Raw genomic sequence first — 20,146 nt, 5'->3', positions numbered from 1 at the left:
TTTGTGGCTTGTGTAAGAATTTTAAAGACAGCATTAAATTTATTGTGGCGAAACGTTGAAATAATTTGAAGCTGTTGGCCAATTGTAATTAAGTATTTCGAATGGTGGTATTACATCACGAAACGTGACGTTACATTTGAAAGTCTCAAATCTAAAATTTTGCTTCGTAACAAAATGATATTTTAATGTAATGGTAATGGTAAGACAAATGTTTTAACAATTTTAAAAAGGGTTGGGTTACAAACGTACAAACGATCGATCGTTGTAAATACTTGGTGGGAAACAAGTGTGTTGTTACGCGTGATTGTGAACGTGAGTGCGTATGGCATAAGGGACGTCGACCCACACCATTCATTTAATGTCTTTTTAAGAATCCCAAAAGTTCTTTCTTTCAACGAGTGACAACAAACCTCGGACCAATCTCATCCACACACGCTACTCTTTTTTTTATATTACTCATTTTGATGTATCATTTCTTGACGTTTATGATTTTCTAATATTTCCATTAATCGGCACTTTCGTGTATAACAAATGAAATTGGATACTAGTAGTTGTTTATGTACGTCACACTACTGTTTCACCTTAGATTTTTGTAAATTTGTTTTGGATTTCTCGTTTCCTTGTTTGACGTGTCGAGTTTTCTTCAAATCCAATAGATTTGTTCCCTATACACTTTTATAGAATTGTGAGTCTCTCAAGTAACAATAATCTTCTAAAACGATGCATCAAGAAACTGTCTTTCCTTATTCCTCTAGTATTTTTGCCTTCCATAACGCATTTTATATCAATAGTTTATACGTCTTTCCATATCTATTTTTTAGTAATACATATACTGCAACGCAATTTCCAATTTATTTATAAGAATTAAATTATACAAATACACGTAAGAATCAGCACAAGATATCATATCATACTATAATGTTGACAGGAATAATAAATATCATAGAACCACGTCTCATATTACTATTTTACCTTTAATGGTTTTTTTTTTTTTTGGTCGGCTTGAATTTTAAAAGCCACACTTAACGTTTGAAAACAAATACTAACAAATGAAAGAGAACAAAGATAAAAGAGTAAAGCAAAAGCAGAGAGAATAAACTCTGAATTCGCTTCTTTGCCAAGCAAACCCCACACACAAAACCTTTCTCTCCTTCTGATCCTTACGCAAACTCATCAAAAATGTCTGATTCGATTCACAGGAGAAAAGCTTCGAATCCGGTTGCAAACGGTGGCCGGAGCTCAAGAACGAGACGCACGGCGTCACGGTGCGTTTCCGATAAGCATAATACCCGCTCGAAATCGACGAAACATGTTTTCGAACGAAGCTTCTCGGAGCCGAGTCTCATCAATCATCGCCGTGACGGAGGAGACAGTAGTTTGCGGCGACCGTCGCCGATGAGAGGTTTACAAACGGAAGAATCTGCAGACCCGATCGTTTACTTGCCTAGGATTCGCTCTGAGGTTTTCTCTTCTTCTCCGACGTTAACGAGCTTATCTTCGCCGTCTTCTTCATCTCCGATCAATCAAGAGGTCGGACTCGTTTTTTGGTTTTTTTACTATTTTTCATAATCATGATTTTCAACTCTGTAAAATAATTTTACATTTAGACCAAAAGTTTTGAAATTTTTTATATTGGACTATTACTTTTTAATACTATATATCAAACACTCGACTTTTGTCTTAAATTGGGAACAAAAAAAAAACTACAGGGTAATAAAAGAGAAGCACCAAAAGTAGTAATTAATGTAGCAGTAGAAGGAAGCCCTGGACCTGTAAGAGCAATGGTTAAGCTGAGTTCTAACGTCGAAGAAACGATCAAAATCGTTGTTGATAAGTACTGCGAAGAAGGACGAACACCTAAACTCAATCGAGATTCTGTTTTTGAATTGCATCAGTCACATTTCAGCATCCGGTGTAAGATATTATAAACTTATATCTATATATACATTTTTGAGATAAATCCTGAAGTTTATACCTATTTACAAGCATGTCATTGATATTAATTATTAATTTAATAAATAAATTAACTCTACCTCTATTTGATTTTTTAAATAGAAACTAAGTGTTTTAAAAGGTAACAAACATAATTGTAAATATATACAGATTTTATTTCATTATTTTTTAAGAAGGTGAATGAAGAGGTTGAACCCAAGTATTGTTTTTTGCTTGATCAAAATTTGAAAAATTGATTTGATAAAAAGTGACTTTTAGCCTCACATACTATATTTTACTTTCACGAGTTTCATATGATGAGTTTTTGCGGATTAAAAATATTTGAACATGTTGCGTGATCCGTCTAGCATGGCTGGTTTGGACTATAGAACCAATACTAAAACTATTAGTTAATTTCATATAGATTTGTAGTCATAGTTTAGAAAATTAACTTATAAATTATTTAGTGTATGAACTACAAAATATTACACATACTACAACACATTCTTAATATTCCAAAAAAAAATTGTATACACATAAAAATAAACACTAACATACCATATATGCATTACCTTTGTTTAATCATGGAAAACAAAACTAAGTAGTTTAAATTTTTCTATTCTATCTAATAACAAATTTAATGTAGTTAGTAACTAAACTATATAAAGCATAAGAAGAAGAAAAAATATTCTAAACAAAATTATAAATTAATTAGATAAAAGTTAATTAAATAGGAATTTGAAAACTAAATAAATTAAAATTTATTTTTTAAAATACAGTAATTTATAATTTAGTCCCGCGGTGTACCGCGGGTAAAAACCTAGTTTATAACATAACTCTATCTAAAAGTTAAAGCAGTTTTTGTGTTTTAGTCTGATCACTTATGTGTATTAGATTAGTTAGGTTGGATTAAAATATCTATCATATACTATATAGTTTTGCTTTAAACTCTAGTGATCATGTGGAAAAAAAAAATCACATAATATATGAGTTAGCTTATAGCCTTATACTAATAAAAAAAGGATGATTTAAACCGATGATTTTTAATGTTTTTATTGAGGGAAAAAAAAAGAGCTTGAGCTATTAATTTGATGTACTTTTCAGGTTTGGAAAAAAGAGAAATAATAGGAGAATTAGGAAGTAGAAGCTTCTACATGAGAAAGAAAGCTCATGAACAAAACGGAGGTTCGTTACCCGGGATTGCAACGGTGAGAACTAGCCTTATTCCATCGTCGAATTTGATTGGATCGTGCATCGCTCAGTTCATTGGAAAAATAATAAGGAGAACGAGAAAGATATGGAACATATTGGTATGTGTGCAATGAGATATACCAAAGTACACTTTTGAGCGTGGCTCATAAATATTTTAGTTTGTGTTGTTGCTCCAAAATAAGAGCACTTTATTGTTTATAAAAACTGTGCTATATGTAGTTTACAGATTTCTACCATAACTAGATCAGTGTCTATGCTACAACACGAATATTAAATTTTATTCTATACAAAATATTGATGTTTTAAAATATATGTTTAATATTATTTTAGTTTTAAATTATTTCATCTTATAATTTTAATATTTTACGTTCAACCAATTGTTATAACCATAACTCATTCCATTATATAACTCACTACATTTAATCTATTATAATTTATGTTTGCTTTTCAAAATTCAAATCATAGCATATGTAGAATGAAACATAATTTTTCATATATGGATGATATGATGATTTATTTATTTTACAAAAATAGAATCATATGAAAATAAGAGATGAAGTATCATGATTAATGACAAAATTTATAAGGTAAGTTAGATATAAAATCTTATATGTTTATTTTGATTGATTTTTTAACAAATTAATGATTTTTTTTGTTTTTTAAATAATTAGTGAATAAATTAGTATTTTGACATTTTTACCTTTAATGACTATTATTAATTTGTTCTATAAAACCTATATTTATAATGACATTATGATATAATTATTTACACATTTTAAAATTATATTTAAAATATACTTCTGTAATATTATATAAGGGATTACGTGTCCTCATGATACAAATCATGATTGGTTCAACAAAATAACTACGAAAAATGTCTATTAATATGGGTAAACACAACACAGCACAAATCACTATGCTATATATTGTATCATGATTTGAATTTATGAAATATATTTGAAAGTAGGAAAATAAATTATAATTTCCAAAAGATTTTACTTACTACAACAATGGTAATGGTCTTTTTAACCCTATTATATATTTGGTCCTAACTCCACTAATGGTATGGCCCAATTGCTTTATTTTCTCCTACATAAACAAGTAAACAGACCATCCCACGACATCCAAACATTATCATACATTACTAAATTATTTTTTATTATAAGTATCAAAATAATATTCTACACATAAAAACTCATAGTCATTTTGGTGTCTAACATTTGTCATGTAATCTGGTTTATATTAATCGAGAAGTACAAATATGAAACTAACCAATTACACTCAATTGCCATTAGAAATATTTAATTAAGATTAAATAAATATAATTAATTAAAACGAAAATTGGGGACACATAAAATAAAATAAATTGTAGAAAAATAAAATAAAATCTATTAGAATCAGAACTAATTCGTACTTTAAAAAAAATTTAACAGCTAAGATTCTAAAATTCTAATCGAATAAAATATATATAACCACAAATTTTATCAAAAAACATTTCCAGCATGGATTAAAATTTTTATCAGAAATCTAATCGAATAAAATATATAACAGTTCCGTTTAACGGTTTATAGTTAAACATTAATAAATAAAAAATAAAAGATATAGATATAGTATCTTATATATTTAAAAAAATTATATTTTTCTTTAGCCACACTGTTCTTTAGGAAAATAAAATTAAGTTAAGATTTAAATATATTCAATGCTTGAAAGTGCTTATTCAAAAAAGTTTTTTCAGAACTTTCACTAGCTCTTTTTATATGTTAGTTATATCTTTTTACGTACTTCACAACTATCACAAGAATTGCTTTTAATTGACAAAGATTTAAATAATTTTATTCATTACATGCAAATGTTTTATTGACATGTTTTCAATAAATATTTTTAAATAAAAATTATAATATTAGCAAACCAAATTTTTAATCACAAACTATTATAAGTAACATAATAACAAAATAAATTATTACAAATTTTCATTAAAAAAAAATTCAGCCCGCGGTTTTCTGCGGGTTAGTACCTAATCTTCTATGAATTAGCTGTCCAATTCCCATTTAAAGCAACATGTATGTATGCATTTTTATCTTATTTTATTAGGCTAATTGGTGGGACACATACATCATATATACAAAGGTGTCTTAGTAGATTTTTTTTTTTTACAAACCATTCTTTTTTTTTCCCACTTCATCAAGTGATAAATTATACATCAAATTATTCTAATATTTATGATATAAGTATTAATGCGCATGCAGTATATTCTTTCTTTTTAAACTAAAGATGCATAGTTTAAAATTATGCTTATACACTCCCGTAACTAATCTTTTTATTATTTCAATGAAAACATGCTAATTTCCAATATAAAACCATATACCTTTTTAATTTATTAATATGATGACATCATTGTTTTTTTCTATCCTAAGTAACATTTTTTAATTATTATTCTCATTGTTCCTTTTACATTTTTGTTAACTTATTTGTATTTTCATGAATCAATTTTTTAAGATATTATTTAAAATTAATTATATATTCTTTTCTTTATTTAGATTTAATTTTTTTGTAATACATTTCTTCTTGCATTATTCTTTAACTTTTTGATATTTTATGTATATATATTAAAGATAATCAATATAACTCAATAGCTAAAGATGATACACTATTATTTTTATTTGAATAAATTTATTCTAACAAGTTGGTATTGACAGCTAGCATGGGAATGAAAATAAATAAATAATTTATTTTCTCTTGTTGATGCTAATGGGGCAAATAGCAAATGCTTAGGAATGACCTTGGAACACTACCGTTTGATATCAGTAGTGTGGATCCGGCTACCTAGTTTAATATGGATAAACAATTAATAATAATTATTTTTTTAATTAAATTATTACTGAAAATTTTATTTGTTTAATTATAACTAATTCGTAGGTTACATTTTTTTATTTTGTAGTTTTTCAAAAAATAACTCAATAGCTAATTGTTATATATATATATATATATATATATTAATTAAAGGTAAGTATCACTATAACTTAATAGCTAAAGATGACACACAATTACTTTTATTTAAATAAATTTACATTGAAGATATATTTATATATAATGTACCAAACACACATATATATTGTATATACACGTGAAATTAACTACTTTTAAGTAGTCTCTTAATTAGTTTTCAGCAATAATATTAACACACATTGACGACTGTATATGCTAAATTCCCTTTATTGGGTTTTACCATATCAAAATCATGTTAACAAAAGTAAATATAATAAAGGCTAAGCTAAATATATTTTTGAATTAACATATAATGTTCATATTTCTAGTTGTGATTCTATACTCTTTAAGTACATGCAAATAATATATTTTCTTAATGAAACTAATATAACTAATATATAACATAATATGTTAAATATATATATATATATATATGCTTAGCATTGGTTTCTCACAGGTAAATTTGATACTGACGGTTTGATATGAGAATTAGAATAATTTGCTTTCTTTGGTTGATATTAATGTTCTCATGGCATGTAATTTGGTTAAATATTATTTATCTATTACTTTTAGTGGTTACAAATATAATAATCTAACTATGATTTAATATGTGGGAACATTTTTTTAACACTAACATAATCGAATCAACTTAATTCAAAATATTTAATATTGGTGGTTCTAGTAAAAAAAAAAATGATAATACAATAAAAGCTAATAGTATTTCAAATTTATATTAATATCCACCAAATATAATAATCAATAAGAGGAAGACAATTTGATTCATTCAAATTCTTTATTTTTTTCTGGCGGAATTTTTTATCAAACAGACTAAAAAGTTGGTACAAACAATACTATTGAATGTTATAAATACTCGTATTATTTTATGGGGAATGGGGAATGCATGCTCTTTGTTTCTGGCGATGCCTTTGAAAAGCTCAGCTTCTTGGAATATTTTGATTGGTGGGTATGTAAATTGCAAGGAAATGAAACTAGCAAAAACCTATTTCGATACAATGCCTCAGAAGAATACTGTTTCTTGGATTACACAAAATCGGGTGAACGTGAGTGCGTATGGCATAAGGGACGTCGACCGCACCATTCATTTAATGTCATTTTAAGAATCCCAAAAGTTCTTTCTTTCAACAGTGAAACTGAAAACAAACCTCGGACCAATCTCAGCCACTCACACTACTCTTCTGGGGTAAAACAAGTTGTCATAGACAGCAAGCATGTGTACAATCAGTTACAACCCAAAGTAGGAGATGATATAGAGACAAAGCAGTGCATTTTTGTGTACTTAACTAACCATCAATGTTTGCTATAACACATTCTTGTCAACCAAAGTACTCATGTGCGTGTGATCTTGTGGAAACTGGCTCCATGGTCTCATACTCATGCAAACACCAGAGAAGAGTCAGAATACCAAGAGTTTGGATTGAAGATATGATTTGCCAAAAAGAAGCCTCAAGGAGATATTTCTAATCAACTGTAAGCCATGTGAACTTCTGATCCAACTGAAAACACTCAATAGAATCAGGTCAGGTGAGTCAATCTACGCAACATTTAAGCAACGATGCCTTACATCTATCGCATGCATTGTGTTTCCATCATTTTTCTCTGTTGCATATAAAGCAGTTTTTAATCTTGATGTGTATTGTTTTCCTTACACATTGCATCATCTCTAACATGACCAAAATGTACTCTCACTCACCTCCATTCTCATGACTGTGATCAACCTTTTCTTAACTTACTTCTACAACCCGCTTTAGCTTCACCTCGGTCTGATCCTCATTCAGAAACACAAAAAGAAACATCTTCTCTTATGTTTTCGTTGCCCATGACCTCATCGTTCTCATCGTACATGTTGTATAATATCATCAATATTAACCGAAACTCTCGGAAACAAATCATATCAGAAGAAACCCAAACTGGGAATCAATAAGAAAACAGAACATGGAGCAGAACAGAGAAGAAAGCAAAACTGAGTTTGGCATTAATAACTTATTGATGACATTGTAGTAGACCTCTCATGTGGGTCAGGAGAGTACATGATATAAAAAGGCTAGGGAGCTTAATCATTGAGCATTCATAGAGGGGGCAGTGTTGCACCAGGTGAAGGAGACGGTGCTTCACCTTTTCGTAGCGGCGGACATTGCTTGAGGCAATTTTCTGGTTCGGTGAAAGGGAAGCAAACGGTAATATCTTCGATACAGCACAAAAACTCGAGTTGCCATGGCTCTCCCATAAAGTGTTGAAAGCATCTTTCTATTCCCTTTGGATGATCGGGATCTTCGTCTTGACCTACAAGCATTAGGTCAAAAGTGTTATCATGTGGCAACAATGAATTGAATCTCATGGGATCTGAAGTAAAAAAAGGATTGAATCACTTCTTACAATTGTGGAGGCCGAAAAGAGAGACGATAATGAGAATGATAACCAAACTGTTACGACCCATCTACATTTGATTTTCTCTACTGATGCTACTTTCTTCTATCAAATAAATGTTGTTGACGCTTGGAGTTGCAGATACACATATATATTGAAAATTCTTTAAGGACAGAATCCATCATTAGTTATCATTGATCCATAATTTGGTGCATTAATTAAAAATAAAGAATTAAACAGTACCAGGCTATATGTATGAATCCCTTAAGATCATACAATTTGGGATACGCATCACACTATACATGGTAATGCTTGCTGTCTATGACAACTTGTTCAAAATCGACAAATCATGTTTTCGAACGAAGCTTCTCGGAGCCGAGTCTCATCAATCGTCGCCGTGACGGAGGAGACAGTAGTTTGCGGCGACCGTCGCCGATGAGAGGATTACAGACGGAAGAATCTGCAGACCCGATCGTATACTTGCCTAGGATTCGCTCTGAGGTTTTCTCTTCTTCTCCGACGTTAACGAGCTTATCTTCGCCGTCTTCTTCATCTCCGATCAATCAAGAGGTCAGACTCGTTTTTTTTTTTTTTTTTTACTATTTTCCATAATGATGATTTTCAACTCTGTAAAATAAGTTTACATTTAGTCCACAAGTTTTGATAATATTTTATATTGGACTATTACTTTTTAATATAACATATCAAACCCTCAACTTTTTCTTAAATTGGAAACAAAACAAAACTACAGGGTAATAAAAGAGAAGCACCAAAAGTAGTAATTAATGTAGCAGTAGAAGGAAGTCCAGGTCCGGGACCTATAAGAGCAATGGTTAAGTTGAGTTCTAACGTCGAAGGAACGATCAAAATCGTTGTTGATAAGTACTGCGAAGAAGGACGAACACCTAAACTCAGTCGAGATTCCGCTTTTGAATTGCATCAGTCACATTTCAGCATCCAGTGTAAGATATTATAACTTATATTTATAACGTAACTCTATCTAAAAGTTAAAAGCAGTTTTGTGTTTCAGTCTGATCACTTATGTGTATTAGATTGGTTAGGTTGGATTAAAATATCTATCCTATACTATATAGTTTTGCTTTAAACTCTAGTGATCATGTGAAAAAAAAATCACATAATATATGAGTTAGCTTATACTAATAAAGAAAAGGATGATTTAAACCGATGATTTTAAATGTTTTTATTGAGGGAAAAAATTGAGCTATTAATGTGATGTAATTTTCAAGTTTGGAAAAAAGAGAAATAATAGGAGAATTAGGAAGTAGAAGCTTCTACATGATAAAGAAAGCTCATGAACAAAACGGAGGTTCGCTACCCGGGATTGCAACGGTGAGAGCTAGCCTTATTCCGTCGTCGAATTTGATCGGATCGTGCATCGCTCAGTTCATTGGGAAAATCATAAGGAGAACGAGAAAGATATGGAACATATTGGTATGTGTGCAGTGAGATATACCAAGGTACATTTTTGAGCGTGGCACATATATAATTTAGTTTGTGTTGTTACTCCAATATAAGAGCACTTTATTGTTCATAAAAACGGTGCTATATAGTTTACAGATTTTACTATACCATACATACTTGTTACCGGATATTGATTTGTAAGCCAAACTGGCAAACTTTGTCCAATGTGGTGAACAACAACAAGATAACTACGAAATTTCCACAACATGCATTACGCAGATTTGAATATGGATAGCACAAAATTACTATACTACTCTCTCTAAAAAAAGTGTGAGTTAGATACATTTCACACAAATTAAAAATTATTAAATTATATATATATATATATCCCTTTTTTGTGTGCACCCAATATAAATATATCCCTATTTAATAAATTGTTAATGGTTTAATTAGTTTGGATTAAGGGTAGAACTAGAAAATTTGATGTAAAAATATGTATTGAAAATGGAAAATATATCACATTTTTTGTGAAATAACAATAAACTCTAAAATAACACTCTTTGTGAAACAAATGGAATATATATAGATATATTTGAAAGTTGGAAAACGAAGGGATATGAATGTTTGCAAATTTTAAAGTGGTTGGATTATAGTTTTTGGTTTTTTGGAGTTTGGATTTGGTTTATGGTTTTTAGTTTTTTTGTGTTACAAAATCTTTTAAAAAATAAAAATTGAAAGAAAAAACAAGTTACATTGATGAAGAACTAATGAAACATAGATTTTAGTTTTTTTTTTTTTAAATTAATAAAAACTATTAAAATCTAGACTTTCGATTTTTTAAGAGACACAAATAGAGACAATGAGTTGAAAACCTTCTAGTTAAGTCAGACTCTTTGGAGTTTGGATGTGTCTTCTTATATGCAAAATGCAAAACCCAAAGAGGATTTTTTTAAAAGAGTGGACATCGCTATAGCTTTCGTCGTTCCACCATCAGTCGGAGACAATCTCTAATAAGATCGGAGTTTTGGTAGCGATTTTGATTTTAATGGGAAGTAGAGAACCGTTTGACGGGTTCAGTAGACATCACAACTTAGATAGATAGAGGGTAAAAATTGAGCAAATAAAGAGAAGTCCTCTTGGTATCACCACAACTCCAACGATTAGGGATCGAATCAATATCAAAGTCAAAGATAGAAAAAAAAAAAAAAAAAAAAGAAAAAAAAACAATAAACGCATGTATCACAACAAGAAGAATGGTTGAAAATTTGGTGGTGTGTACATTTGCCGTGTTCATGCAATTCTGGTTTTAATAGGGTATGAATTAGGTTTCACGTTCTAATCAATATCTATAAATAGATCAGCAGCAAACTTCTAAATTTTATCTCAAAGTATATTTCCTAGTAAATTCAACTCTATGGAAACATCCAAAAATCGAGTGGAATGGAAAGTCCAAGAGACTAGTAAATATGATTCAAAAGAATCATATTTACTAGTTTCTTGCACTTTACATTCCGTCGTATTAGGTATGAAGAGATCCGCACTACCGGTATCAAAGACTACCAGTTTGTGTTGGTGTCCCAATCGCAATAGTCGCATAATAAAGCGAACCCAATTGATTTACGGTCAACTCGATTTTTCAATGTTTCCCATAAAGTTGAATTTAATCGACTGTTTTCAAGATATGGTTTTGTTTTTAAAATTGTCGTTTTTTCTCTTTCTCTCTTTGTCGACGAAAAAGGTTGCAAAACCAGAAGAGATTTCTCTCAAAAATTGATTGCAAGCAGATGAGAGCGATTCAATTTCTGGTAACTAATCATCTTCACGACGGCAGACCTCAACGGCTGTTCTTTGATTTTCTTAAATTAGGGTTCTTCGAAATCAGTTTCTTTCAATATCCCCAGTCATAATTTTAAATTAATGTTAACGAAATTATCAGTGACTGAAGACGATTGTAAGCATAGCTTGTTTGTTTCCATTTAGAAAAAGAGAACTCAATATGAGTGTGTCACTTGTTTTTTCTTCTTCATTCTTTCTGTTTCAGGGTGGGTGGATTAATTTGTTGAATTCTGTTTAGTTAGTTTTCGATCAGTTCTTTAGATGGACGTTAAGTGTAGGGATTGAGGTAAGACCGTGAAATTGATATAACATTACGTATATGATATTCACATAATTTATTCATCTATATTACAAGTATATTCATTGTTGAAATGGTGTTTGTTTGATGTCTGTAATAGTGATAGACTGAGTTATGGATGTGTTTGGGCTGTGTAGATAACCTGTGAAGGAGTACTTGTATGTTTTTTGTATGTTCTGTTTTCTTGAATGAGTTTTCTGTGTTCTTAAATGACGAGGGTTGTGTCTGCTTCCAATAGTGGTGTAGAGCATCTTATTGCAGAATGGTGGTCTGGGGGTTTACAAGACAGTAGACCTGCAATTTCTTCATTTTTTGTTCAATTGGTGCTAGGACAGTCTATGACAAGGGCCAACCAAACTTGTCAACCAAGTTCTGTGCCAGTTGGGACAAACCATTGATGAGCTTCACATGCTGTCCCAAATGTTAAAGTCCATCAAGATAAAAAAGAGAGCTGCAGTTTCTGTTTTTCACTACTTGGTGTGACTTTCAGCATTGAGACTAACTAGTCTTTTTTCGATTTCTTTCTCTCTGTTGATCTGTGTTTATATATTCCTTTTGTAAGAATTTTCGATAGTTTGTTGCAACAAGGATTGAATTCTCGATATCATAGTTTTGTAAGAGCTATTCAACAATATATATGTTTTCCTTTCTGTTTTCTTTTCTTTGTAAAAGCTGAATTCCCAAGATAGAGTTAGGCAAGAAGAAGTGAACATGTCAGCTCTTATTGTGACTAGCCTACATGTATCCGTTTGTTTGTGTTAGGCGAGTTTTGTCACAAAAGCTAAGCTTTTTTAGTTTTTGTTGGTCTGTTAGTGAGATTGTGTTTGTTTTGTAAAATATAAGTTTCTTAAGAACCCCATTACCATTGGAGGAGACAAAACTTAAGAACTACAATTCAAGTTCTTAACTTTGATAAAAATAAATTTTATTTTTTTTAAATTGTTGGAACACTTCATTGAGTCCTTTTAAACTTTAACACCCGCTGTGCTTCTAGATCAGCAGATTATCCTTATCTCTCCATTCAGAAATCAATATTTTCTTTAGTTCTCCGAAATTGGCCTTTCTATATATAACAGTGCTGAAATTAGGAACTGAGCCATTAACGGAGCATTAGAAGGATAGTGATTTCTTTGAATTTGGGGTTTTCTTTGTTGATTTGTGAATTTTACTTTGGGTGTTGAATTTTAGAAGTTGGTTTCTCAAAATGTTGGATTCTAAGCTGAGGTTCTTCCTTCAAAGATGTGTAGTGCTTGGACAGGCAAAGCAAGTCCATGCACAGTTAGTTGTGAACGGTTTTAACCATCTTGAACCCATCTTGGTCCACCAAACTCTTCAGTTGACTAGAGAGTTCTCTAGAAATGTTGTAAACTATGTCAAAAGAATCCTCAATTGGTTCAATGGTCTGGATTCTTTCTCTTGGGGATGTCTTGTTCGGTTCTTGAGCCAGCATAGGAAGTTTAAAGAAACGGTTGCCGTGTACATCGAATTGCACAACTCTGGAGTTCCTCCAAGTTCACATGCTATAACCTCAGTCTTGAGAGCTTGTGGTAAGATAGAGAACGTGATTGATGGTAAGTTGATTCATGCTCAGGTGCTTAAAAACGGATTATGTGGCTGTGTTTATGTTCAGACAGGTCTGGTGGGTTTGTATTCTAGACTCGGTTACATTGAGATTGCAACAAAGAATGCGTTTGATGATATTGCTGAGAAGAACACAGTTTCGTGGAACTCTCTTTTACAGGGGTATCTGGAAAGTGGGAATCTGGATGAAGCTCGTAGGGTCTTTGACAAGATTTCAGAGAAAGATGTTGTGTCGTGGAACCTGATTATCTCGAGCTATGCCACAAAAGGTGACATGGGCAATGCATGCTCTTTGTTTCTGGCGATGCCTTTGAAAAGCTCAGCTTCTTGGAATATTTTGATTGGTGGGTATGTGAATTGCAGGGAAATGAAACTAGCAAGAACCTATTTCGATACAATGCCTCAGAGGAATAGTGTTTCTTGGATTACAATGATTTCAGGGTACACAAAATCGGGTGATGTTCAGTCTGCTGAGGAGCTCTTTAGACAGATGTCTAAGAAAGACAAACTCGTCTATGATGCCATGATAACTTGTTATGCTCAAAACGGGAAGCCAAAGGATTCTCTGAAGCTATTCTCTCAGATGCTTAATTTTAATATTCAGCCTGATGAGATCACACTCTCAAGTGTTGTATCAGCTAATTCACAGTTGGGTGATACCAGTTTCGGTACATGGGTTGAGTCATATGTAACCGAACATGGAATCAAGATTGATGATCTCTTAAGCACCTCGCTAATCGATCTTTACATGAAAGGAGGAGACTTTGCCAAGGCATTCAAATTGTTCAGCAATCTAAACAAAAAGGACACAGTTTCTTACTCGGCTATGATCATGGGCTGTGGGATAAATGGCATGGCCACAGAAGCAAACCGTTTGTCCAGAGAGATGATCAAAAAGAAAATCCCTCCAAATCTAGTAACGTTCACAGGACTATTATCAGCGTATAGCCATTCAGGTCTTGTTCAAGAAGGCTACGAATGCTTCAAATCCATGAAAGACTACAACCTGGAACCTTCAGCTGATCATTATGGGATAATGGTGGATATGTTGGGACGAGCTGGTAGGCTAGAGGAGGCATATAAGCTGATCAAGAGTATGCCGATGCAGCCAAATGCTGGTGTTTGGGGAGCGTTGCTTTTAGCTAGTGGTTTACACAACAACGTTGAGTTTGGGGAGATTGCGTGCAGCCAATGTGTTGAACTTGAGACTGATCCTACTGGTTATCTTTCACATCTTGCTAATATATATACGTCTGTTGGTAGATGGGATGATGCAAGGAATGTAAGAGACACAATGGAAGAGAAGAAACTGCGTAAGACACTTGCGTGTAGCTGGGTTGAGAGTTGAATTCGGTTTAGGATCATCCATCAACATCAGTGTTAAAGAAACAGTCTGTAGATTGGGTAAACCAGAATGTGCAAGGGCTTGTGTTGTGGATCAGAAGGTAAAGACTGTCCATGTACTGATCTGGAGAGAAGACGGCGTGGGACTGATAATCAGCTGCATAGGAAGAGGTTGGCATTGGAGTAGACATGAGGTGGTAGTTCTTCTGATTTGGTCTCTGATCTTTCTGGTTTGTATCCCTACAACTACCTGAATAGGAGTGGCTGTAAACAGCAGGTCGGCGACGCCACCGCGGCAACCATCAGGGCTAGCCAACGACTCTCTCATACCCTTATGTATTTGTAGATTTAATTAGTTATGGTCATGTATTGAGTTCAGTAATACTACTGTATTTTGCGTAGTGACCAGATGTCACTTTCATAGAGCTTGCTAGTGGAGTTGCTAAACGCGCAATCACTAAGAGCGCAATCATTGCAAACTGATCCAATTTCTACATCCAAGAGTGAAGAGAAACGGTAGAAAAAGTTGGAAAAAAAACAATCCTAAGTTACAGACCAACATAACACCTAAACCTCTCTGGCAGGTAGAGTCCTAATATAGGAACTGAGATACAGATGATTTATGAGATCTTTGAGGTAGCAATCACGTCAAAGTGATGTTAATGTCATGATGAGAAGGCTTGTGTCGCGGATCAAAAGCTAAAGGCGGTGTCCATGTACTGATAGGGAGAGAAGAGGAGGGCATGGGCCTGATGGTTGGCATTGGAGACGACATGAAGTTGTGGTGGTTCTGCTGCATCGGTCTCTGATCTGGCTGGTTCGTTCCGGGTAAGAAACTTCCAACAACCACCTGAATAGGAGTAGCTGCAATCAGCAGGCCAGCAACACCACCGCCTACAACACGTCCATCAGGGCTAGCCAACGACACACTCATCCCGCCTGTTCTGCTTCTCGTCCCATCCGCGTCACTACTAGGCATGAAGGTTCCAGACAGTGACAATATCTCAAACCGACCCTTAAAAATGATTATAAAAAATAAAATAAAAAATCGGTTAAAAAAATTAAATAAAAGTTTGGTTACGTTCTTTTGCATCAGAGTGATTGAGATGGAAACAACACAACACATACCTCATAGGTCAATGTACCGCCACATGAATCAGGCTGACGAAGTGTAACACTGGAAACGACACCGTTTGCGCATAAAACACAAATAGCTACAGACCTTTGTTGAGAAAACGATATTATCTTTTGCGTTACATCCTATATAGGAAAAAAAAACCAAATTCCCCAATACTAATCATCAATTTAATTATAACATAAACTACAAATTTTGTTAATATAAAATATGTTTCTCCTGACCTCTCCTGCGTTCACCGTCAGAATATGCGGTGTGAAATTACCTCCGGCAGAGGAAGGAGCAGCCCATTCACCTTAAAAAGCACAACATCTCTCCCTCAATATAACATGCAATATATATCACTATTACCGTATATATATACGTATAGCTAACCGTATATGTACGGACAAAAAGTTGAAGTATTAAAAGGTAAGAGGTCCCACTTGTTGAAGTTAGTAGAGAAGCTTTTCTTTTGCATGTCTTAAAACTTAAAAAGGACCCAGAAAGATCCCAAAATATATCTTTCTAAAAAAACTTTAATAGTCACAAGAACTCAAGATTCAGTCTTAAAAATGAAACAAAAGATTTAGAAGAAAAAAATGAAAAAAAAATGATTACCTAAATTCTCGACTTGGTGGTGATACTTTGGTCTGATGAAGGAGTTAGAACTAGTAGTAGTTGCTGATATCATCACTTTGTCAAGTTTCTCCGATACAGAGAAATCGATGACGCGAGAAGTCGTTGGTGTGGCTGATGATATCGGATTTGGGGATAGCGTCACCGCTCCAGCTCCGTCGTATTTCCTAGGGCGTCCGCGTCTCTTCTTCACTGGTCCGCCTGAGTAAGTCGCCGGTGGTGGAGGAGGAGCGAACGAGCTTTGCGACGGTGGAGGAGGAGGAGGAGGATGAGAGAGGGAGGTGGTGGGAAGTGGATTTGGAGTTTCTGATCTCGGAGCCATGTGGAAGTCAGAGGGAGCGTTGGATCTCACCACCGTAACGCCACCGTCGGTCCCGGTGGTTGTTTTTACAACTTCTCCTCCGGTAGTCTCCATATCGACCATAGATTTTAAAGACAGAAGCTTTTAAACCATTCAAGAAATTAAAGAAACAAGAACAATAAACTTTTTTTTTATTTTTTAAGAGAAGTTGAAATTATAATTTAGAAATCAGATTAAAAATCAAAAGAGGAAGAAAAATATGAGATAATAATATTTTCTTGTAGAGAATATTACAATTTTCTTTAGAATTAAAAGCTATGGAAATTATTAGGATGGAATTAGGAAATGTTTGAGAGGAAAGTGAGCAAAATTAGATTTATTTATGCTTGTGTGGTTTAGATGAAAAAAGAAAATCAATATTTTTTTTTGACGGCAATGAATATTTGATTTTTGAATTTTTGGAAATACCAAAGATTTATTTATTTAAAAAAGAAAAGCGTTTCATATATACAATTTAATAATATTTTGGGTTCAGGCTTTCAGTTCATTTCCTTCCTAACTTTTTCCTTGTCTGTCCGTTTTTAATTTAATATTTGAATAAATTAATACGAAAAAAAGAAAATGTATTGTTTTCGTGAAAAGGAAATGTATTTAATAGGGCGTTATAATACAACTCACAATAATATATATATTTTAATTTAGAGAAAATATTTATCATTTTTGTCATTTATAGAAATGGGAACTCGTGTTTTTAGCTGGAATCCGATGGGGGAAATTAATAAATTAAATGAGAGAGAATATTTATTAAATAAGTGTGAGTAGAAGAAAAAAAACTGAAAGTGGGTGATACTAATTTCTACTATTATTTTAAGTTAATTTTGAAAAGATAAAGGTGGCCTGTAGATAAGAGTTTGTTTTTTCTTTTTCCTCTCTAGCTTGTGAATTTTTATATCATTGTTCTTTTTGACAAAATATCATTGTTGTTTTTGGAATATACAGAAAATTGATTTTTAGCAACAATAAAAAAAATTGTAAATACTAGACGACACAAATTACGTAAAGATTTTACTTCTATGCTAAATTGCTAACTAAGCTTAAAACACGACTCTTGAAACAGATTCAACATTTTGATGTATGTCAAACATAAAAACTGTATCGTTGTTACTAGTGTGACACTGTGACCACGGTACGCAACTCAAGTAGTTATCGTTATTTCATACCTTCTTTTCTGGATGCTCCTAGCTAGTGTTTCCTTGTTAATCTTCTCAAATTTTGCAGTGTTATATATGCAAAAATATGTATACATATATTTAACAGTAGCGATATATTTGTTGCTGCTATCTATCAATCTATGCAATGGTCCAAATGGATAATGGATTAATCCGTGACTATGAAGTGAAGTGTCTTCAATTCGTTGCAAGATGATTGAACCATGTGAAGCTAATGTCGTTGTCACCTATTAATCTATGGCGTCCTTCAGATTACACAATCTAATATTGAATTTAAAACTTTAACGAATGAATTTTAGTGTCGACAAAATAAAAAAATTCAAAGAATCTCATATGATAAAAGAATTATCTTCTTTGGTATAACTAATTTTAGTCATTAATTACTCTTCCCAAATCAACTTTTAGTACTATATGTTGTATATAGTTTGAAATTAACAGTGTTATGAATGCTCGGTTTACACAACCAACATTCAATCCCTCATTACACTATTTTCAAGTTCATGATAAAGAGATTTGGAACAGCATCACCCCTCGAAGATAAAGGAAACATTTTGGAAACCTACTGTAATGTTGGATTAGATGAATTCACTGTTGTGCCTCCTTCGTTTATTGTTACATGGTTTTTTTTTTTTTTTTTTTTTTTTGCCAAGGTCGACTCTCAATCATCATAGGCATTGTATATAGTATAACCCTTAAACTTTTCATTTTAAGGATATTTACATTTACAATATAAAAAAGAAAGATACAACAAAACACTATTCTACAATAACGTAACATATATCTAATGTCAAGTACAATATCACCAATAGCTTGAGCTCTCCGGTGAAAGACTCCTCTACTCTTACTTACATTACTACCGGAGATGGAGGAAACATTAAAGGAATCGCAAACAGTTTCACTGATCCACAACCAAGTTACTCGACGTATAAGAAAGCCAGATTTGTTCATGCCATTTTAGAGATCAAAAACAAAACTCATGCACAATGCACATGGCATAGAAAGTTAGGAACCAAGACAATGAACCTGTAGCTACGGATTCTATTCTGTTGCATAATAAATATTTCTTTCTGGTGGAAGAAATCGAATCTGACAACGTTAACGTCTGATTTGATATAGAATTTAATGGTTTTTAGAATGATAATTTTGGTAGGAATAATTTAGTTTTTGGTTTGAATTTTTAGATGTTTTTTGTTTTATTTAGTTGGATATCAACAAACGCTATTGATTTATAAGACCTTGCCCACAAGGCCACAAACACACACACACACAAAACATATAACATGCCAGTCAATACGAACAAAGTTAACAAAACCGAGCCTGAGTATAGTAATACCCGGTTTATGTATGTATCAAAAAGTATGGTCACTAAAGAAACAATATACAATTGAAATTTCCAACCATATATATTTGTGTATAAAATATTTTTTTACTTATTACTAATTCGCATGTTGGTAAATATCTGTAGGAATAGGTTGGTAGTTGAAAAATAATAATAATACATCATATAATAATAATCAGATGTTATTTTTTAATTTTTTTTGGGTGTGATTTGTGATGCGCTCCAACTACTCCATATCATGGTATTGACTTTGAATTTTACTCGACTTTCATTTTCTTATTGGTCAAAAATTTATAATATTTGTCGCTAATTCTGTAAATTGCCATGAATCTGTTCACCGTACTACATCAGTCGTAAGTGTTTAATTAATACATCAACACAAAGAGATGAATGAGCCATAGACAATCTATAGCGTGTCCTTAAAATAATGCGATATTTCAAGCTAAACCAGCACGGACATGTATCTGTTTGGCTCACTATGATATACGAAACTAATTATTATCATTTTGAATTACAAAACAAATTGTTT

The 20,146-nt window shown here is 32.5% G+C and overlaps 2 protein-coding genes and 2 pseudogenes across 3 annotated transcripts; 3 read left to right on the top strand and 1 right to left on the bottom strand.

Annotated features, from left to right (window-relative positions):
• The first annotated feature begins 706 nt into the window (after window positions 1-706).
• Window positions 707-3,452, top strand: LOC104722764 (uncharacterized protein At4g22758). The gene is made up of 3 exons (XM_010440986.3): window positions 707-1,530; window positions 1,710-1,914; window positions 3,037-3,452. Exons 1-3 carry the CDS (start codon window positions 1,180-1,182, stop codon window positions 3,255-3,257), a joined length of 777 nt encoding a protein of 258 aa, XP_010439288.1. The 5' UTR covers window positions 707-1,179; the 3' UTR covers window positions 3,258-3,452.
• Window positions 3,453-9,343: 5,891 nt separating this feature from the next.
• LOC104722762 (uncharacterized protein At4g22758 pseudogene) lies at window positions 9,344-9,981 on the top strand (annotated as a pseudogene).
• A 2,530-nt stretch (window positions 9,982-12,511) lies between these two features.
• LOC104722758 (pentatricopeptide repeat-containing protein At4g22760 pseudogene) lies at window positions 12,512-15,449 on the top strand (annotated as a pseudogene). The gene has a single exon (XR_015571978.1). The product of XR_015571978.1 is annotated as a pentatricopeptide repeat-containing protein At4g22760 pseudogene (transcript).
• LOC104722757 (AT-hook motif nuclear-localized protein 2) lies at window positions 15,435-17,618 on the bottom strand. Its single transcript, XM_010440981.3, has 4 exons — window positions 16,731-17,618; window positions 16,355-16,425; window positions 16,124-16,255; window positions 15,435-16,010 (listed from the first exon to the last, which is right to left on the bottom strand). Exons 1-4 carry the CDS (start codon window positions 17,170-17,172, stop codon window positions 15,639-15,641), a joined length of 1,017 nt encoding a protein of 338 aa, XP_010439283.1. The 5' UTR covers window positions 17,173-17,618; the 3' UTR covers window positions 15,435-15,638.
• Window positions 17,619-20,146: the final 2,528 nt, after the last annotated feature.

Source organism: Camelina sativa, chromosome 11 (genome assembly GCF_030686135.1).
Source record: "Camelina sativa cultivar CO46 ecotype springtype chromosome 11, ASM3068613v1".
NCBI lineage: Eukaryota > Viridiplantae > Streptophyta > Magnoliopsida > Brassicales > Brassicaceae > Camelina > Camelina sativa.
The sequence above is the reverse complement of the archived record's forward strand: the minus strand, read 5'-3'. Positions and strand labels throughout refer to the sequence as shown.

Coding starts and splice junctions, on each gene's coding strand:
- LOC104722757 (XM_010440981.3), bottom strand. CDS start 17,172: ATGGTCGATATGGAGACTACCGGAGGAGAAGTTGTAAAAACAACCACC. Junction 16,256..16,354: donor TGACGGTGAACGCAGGAGAG/GTCAGGAGAAAC, acceptor TTTCCTATATAG/GATGTAACGCAAAAGATAAT. Junction 16,011..16,123: donor GCGGTACATTGACCTATGAG/GTATGTGTTGTG, acceptor ATCATTTTTAAG/GGTCGGTTTGAGATATTGTC.
- LOC104722764 (XM_010440986.3), top strand. CDS start 1,180: ATGTCTGATTCGATTCACAGGAGAAAAGCTTCGAATCCGGTTGCAAAC. Junction 1,531..1,709: donor CATCTCCGATCAATCAAGAG/GTCGGACTCGTT, acceptor AAAAAACTACAG/GGTAATAAAAGAGAAGCACC. Junction 1,915..3,036: donor GTCACATTTCAGCATCCGGT/GTAAGATATTAT, acceptor TGTACTTTTCAG/GTTTGGAAAAAAGAGAAATA.